Source organism: Sinocyclocheilus rhinocerous, unplaced genomic scaffold, assembly GCF_001515625.1.
Source record: "Sinocyclocheilus rhinocerous isolate Xijiao unplaced genomic scaffold, SAMN03320098_v1.1 scaffold1785, whole genome shotgun sequence".
In the NCBI taxonomy this organism is placed as follows: domain Eukaryota; kingdom Metazoa; phylum Chordata; class Actinopteri; order Cypriniformes; family Cyprinidae; genus Sinocyclocheilus; species Sinocyclocheilus rhinocerous.
Genome location: NW_015627538.1, coordinates 311,370 through 316,587, shown reverse-complemented (window position 1 = coordinate 316,587; position 5,218 = coordinate 311,370). Strand labels below are relative to the sequence as shown.

Below are 5,218 nucleotides of genomic sequence, written 5' to 3'. Positions count from 1 at the left end.
ATATGGATAATAATAATAATAATAATAATAAAGTATTATTATTATTAATGACATTAAAGGGGCTGAATACATTTGGGGAGTGGAATATAACTAAAAAAATTTGTTTAAAAGCCATATTTCATGATGAATACAGTTTCATGTCAAACATTAAATTGATCTGTTAAAAACAATTAAAAACTATAGTTTTAGTCTTTGAACTAAAATGAAAGTCAACAAAAAACACATTGCAATTCCTGTGGTACCTAATGACCAACTAAGTCATACAGAACTCTTTTTGACGTGTGCTTATCCAAGTAGGTCAGCTGAGGAGAAGCATCACTCACTCCAGTATAAGTCACGTCACTCGGTATAAGATTGCCAGTACATTTTAAGAGGCATCATATGAATAACAATATGCCCTCAAAATAATAACACACCCTCTCAACATGGTATAAGGAACACTTGCAGCTTGGCCGGTACGAGACTCGAACCCGCAACCTTTGGGTTACGAGTCCGACTCTCTAACCATTAGGCCACGACTTCCCCTAATATGCCCTCAAAATAATAACACACCCTCTCAACATGGTATAAGGAACACTTGCAGCTTGGAAAACCTACTGGAAGGTCAGGTGAACACATCAAAGCAATGCCCTGTTAAATATAAACCATCTGCCAAGATGGTGCAGAGCTATTTAAGGCTAGAGTTTCATAAGGAAGAAACCAAGGAATTCCCCTGCTGAAAATATGTCCTTTGCTTATTCTTATAGCTGAGTATTGGGGAGAAGTAATCATTTTCTCTTAAAATCAGGTTCAATGTAGGGGCCATAAATGCTGGATGTCAGCTTTACCAAAGCAACAACAGGACTATGAGGAGGAAATGCATGTACCGTGAATCTCTTGGGCGAAGGCCTTTATATAAATGAGCAGCAAACGCTGAATTACTTCATTTCCTTTTCTACAAGGTTAGAATTTGAACAACAATTAAAAACAGGTATAAAAATAGATAGATAAGACAGATGGCAAAGTGAAGTTTTAAAATGAACCCAAAACTTGTTTTAAAAATGCTATTTAATTAAAAACAAAAATACATCCCATATTTCGACCTATCATTGCCCTCCCTCTGGGAAATTCTGACAAGATTGTTTGCCAATTCTTTCCACATCCTTTGGTATTTCAGGAAATGTTTAACACTGTTGCCATTTGACCAAAGTAGTCAGTTCCTAAAGTAGCCAAAAAAAAAAACCCCAAAAAAACCTTTTCCTAGCCATGAATAAGTCTGAGTACCTGGATAACATATCTCAACAAATTCCACAACAGATAATTCCATATCTCCCAAAGCAATAAACATGGTTCTGGTTATATTTAGCCTACAACCCTGATGTCAGAAGTACCGTAATAAGGAAGAAAGAGAGGTTAAAAAGTGCCCACCATTGTCCTGAAGGTGAAATGTTATTAAAGTTGGTTAAATGGCTAAACAACACCAGGCTGAAATGGTGTATGTGGCCATCCTGGACTCTACTGATGTGGCAGTATTTTTAAATGTCAGCAGGAAACTAACAAGGCTATAATGCTAGATTAATGTGAGAGCAAGCAGGCCACTGGGGCTGCACACTTCCTCCTCTGACCAGCGTCTCTAGGGCGTTCAGTAAGACAGGAAAGACAGAGACACACAAAAGACCTCTCAACTACTTCTGAGTTTCAGTCTCTAGTCTGTTTGTATGAGAATGCTATATGTGCCTTGTGATCATCTTGTTGAATGATGAAACCGAATCTAGGCTATTTAACTCTGGTTTTTGTAGCCTGCAGATACAGAAATTTGAGGCTGGAGGAAGGACAGAAAGTGAACAGGCCTAATTTCTGAGAACAAAATATTGAAAAGGGCGTCTCTTCAACAACTCAGGTCAAGTGTCATGGTGTAAAAACTCAGCATCTTTAGCTAAAAATAAAATGGGAAGCATGTCGTGAGAAGACTGCTGACCTTTAAGTAAAGTTGATATATTTTACATGTTATTTTCATGCAAGACACAAACTGTAAAATGGAAAATGCAACATTTGAAAGAAAAACAGCGTCCTGATGTAATTTTAACGGTTAAGTCTAATGATGACAACATATATTTCCCAACAATGTTTCATTTTACTATCAACTTTGTTGCTGTTTTAGGAAATGTTTTTCCTAAAATTCCTTAGGAGAAATAAAAATAGATTCAAATGAGAGATAACTCTGTTATGAGTTCAAATCTCTGACACGCAGTGAGAACAAAATATTGAAAAGGGCGTCTCTTCAACAACTCAGGTCAAGTGTCATGGTGTAAAAACTCAGCATCTTTAGCTAAAAATAAAATGGGAAGCATGTCGTGAGAAGACTGCTGACCTTTAAGTAAAGTTGATATATTTTACATGTTATTTTCATGCAAGACACAAACTGTAAAATGGAAAATGCATATTTTCTGTTATGAGTTCAAATCTCTGACACGCAGCCTTATAAAATCTTAAAATTAAAATCTTATAAAATCTGAGCACAGTTTGAGACATTTTGGAGATCCTGTCTGAAACTCTGGGAGACTATTACTAAAGTATTTTTCTTTAGAGACAAATCGGAGACTTTTTGCAGTTGAAGAAAGACGATTGCGATATTAAGGAGATCTCATTAGTAATTTCTTTTTCCAGTGGGAAATATGATCTGTAATGTTGTGCGTGATCTTTCTAAAACTCACTCTGAGAAATTAACGTGATCATGTAAAATTCGTGAGTTAATGATTATTCAGATTTTATAGCCAGTCTATAACTTAGTAGGAATATGATTCAAGGCTAACCGGCTTTTTCTATTTTGGCAGCTGGGAGTTTCCATCACAACACATTCACATAGCGTTGAATCAAAATTGAAACATGTCTATATTAGAAAGAATGGCAAATATACGGAGGAAAACTTTGTTGACATTGATACATATGCAAGTAAACGTTACATTACTGATATGTACTTTAACACCATTACAACAGACTATAAGAAATCATTTAAAACAGATAAGAAGTCTAAAGAAGTCTACCTACCTGTCAAATGTCAGAAAAAGTGGTTAACTCTCATTTAAAAGGAAACGTTTCTGAGCGAAATAAGCTTCGAGTGCGCGCGCTGTTACTCTCATTGACGCGACACACACAAACACAGAATGAGGAACCTGAGACTGGACGCCTGCTGCTTTTACTGCTCTTTCAACTTCCTGGTACAATATTTACCATGTTGATTAGAGTTCTGTTTTATTTGTTTGCATAAAACCGCAGTGCCATTACGCTTGTCAAGTGTCAACTCTGTGTGGTATTTGGGGGAAAAGTATATCGGTATAATCTCACATGTGGTAGGAACATAGCCTACGCTTTCATTACATTCACGGTTGAGACAAATGTAATAGACGTTTGTAAAACCTGCTGAATAGTTAGAAATACATGTATATAAACGAGTAATCAATATTAAAATATTTCTAAATATAATAAATTCAAATATTTGTATCGATACAAACATTGTACAGCACTGTGAGACAGACAGATAGATAGATAGATAGATAGATTTTTTAGAATTTTAAAACTTCCTTTGTTTCTTCAAATCAACTTTAATAGGTAAATAACGCTGGGGGGAAAAAACAGATCTAAGTTAAAATAAACATTACACTAGCAGCATCACAAAAACACATAAAATGTAATTTTATGTAAAATTCATCATCAATGGCTTTACAAAACAGATAAGGTGTACCAGTACAATTTAAGTGCAGTAAGTACAGCTAACATAAATGCCTGTCAAAGGTCTTAAAAAGTTTTATGTTTTTGACTTAATTAAGTTGCCAAAGTATGCAGTAATCGTTTTCAGTTTGTTGTTCAGAAAGTTCTGCTCCACTTCCACCTTCCCACCTGGGCCGGCGAGCGACGCGATCTGCACAGAGTGAAAGAAGAGAAAGAGGAAGGAAAAAAATAAAAAAAATAAAAAAGAGGCAGAGCAGGTGTGAGATACCATCACAGACGACGTGGTCATTAGTTGCCAATATCAACATGTCAGTATGATATAAACACAGTATCTTGGTTTAGGGAAAGTTGTTGTTGAATTCAATAGAAAGTCACTCACACTAATACACAAAAAAAAAAAAAAAAAAAAAAAAAAAAAAAAAAAAAAAAAAAAAAAAAAAAAAAAAAAAAAAAAAAAAAAAAAAAAAAAAAAAAAAAAAAAAAAAAAAAAAAAGAGGCAGAGCAGGTGTGAGATACCATCACAGACGACGTGGTCATTAGTTGCCAATATCAACATGTCAGTATTAAATAAACACAGTATCTTGGTTTAGGGAAAGTTGTTGTTGAATTCAATCGCAAGAAAGTCACACTAATACACAGTATTTAACCATACAAGCAGTTATGAGCAAAAGGAAATGATGTATTTACTTTAGATATTAGTGAAAAAAATTGCTACAGTCAAACACAGAATGCTCCGGAAAGTAGTGTGGTTTCAAAAGGTGCAACCACACTGCACCAGACAACAAGACCTTTCAGAGAATTCAAAAATCATTATACAGCTGCCTGCAATTGACAGACATCAGATGCACTAACCTAAACCCAGGCGTACATGGTGCATTCTGTGAAAATAACTCAATTTCTGATTGAATAAGAATAAGATTTCAGCAAAGTTTATCTTGTGTTGCCTGACACATATGACACGATAAATGATAACTGAAACTAGATGTATACCTAAGAATAAGTGTACAGCAGCCATGTGTACTTATATTAAAAATCAGATGACTTAATCTAGGCCCTGTTCAATTCAAATTAGAGTTTGATGCCTTTACGGCCATGTATGCTAACACTTAAGTCATCCATACACTAGTGCACATCCCCTAGTGAAAAATAATGTATTTGAAAAACATTTATTTCATGTAAATACATTTACATATTTACGTGCTTAATAAAAATAGCCTGCAACTGTACTTTTGGTATACTAAACTGGTATATTTCAAGTGTGCTAAATTGGAGCAACCGCAGTTTAATTGTGCAGAAGTCCAACTAAAGTATATACTGAAGTATATCTGATTGTGCTAAAGTGGAACTATTGCAAGTATACTTCAGGTACACTTTAAACATCTTGCATTTAAAGTCTGATATTTTTCAAAGATCATACAATCCTCATTGATTGCGACATTAAACCACATTTTAGGTTTAATATTAAGAAATGTGCATTGTGCACAATTAGTATGCCAAATAAAGTTTAATA

The 5,218-nt window shown here is 34.7% G+C and overlaps 2 protein-coding genes across 5 annotated transcripts in view; both read right to left on the bottom strand.

Annotated features, from left to right (window-relative positions):
• Positions 1 to 3,164, bottom strand: part of lyn (LYN proto-oncogene, Src family tyrosine kinase) — a 13,975-nt gene extending 10,811 nt beyond the window's left edge. For both annotated transcript variants that reach the window (XM_016539366.1, XM_016539359.1), the window contains exon 1: positions 3,028 to 3,164. The gene's annotated coding sequence lies outside the window, so the exon portion shown is untranslated. The remainder of the gene's footprint in view (positions 1 to 3,027) is intronic.
• A 396-nt stretch (positions 3,165 to 3,560) lies between these two features.
• LOC107728956 (trimethylguanosine synthase) overlaps positions 3,561 to 5,218 on the bottom strand; it is a 22,357-nt gene continuing 20,699 nt past the window's right edge. For 2 of the 3 annotated variants that reach the window (XM_016539296.1, XM_016539312.1), the window contains exon 13: positions 3,561 to 3,898. In XM_016539296.1, coding sequence (XP_016394782.1) covers positions 3,785 to 3,898 — 114 coding nt within the window. In that variant the 3' untranslated portion in view covers positions 3,561 to 3,784. The remainder of the gene's footprint in view (positions 3,899 to 5,218) is intronic. The other variant, XM_016539306.1, reaches the window with a different exon arrangement.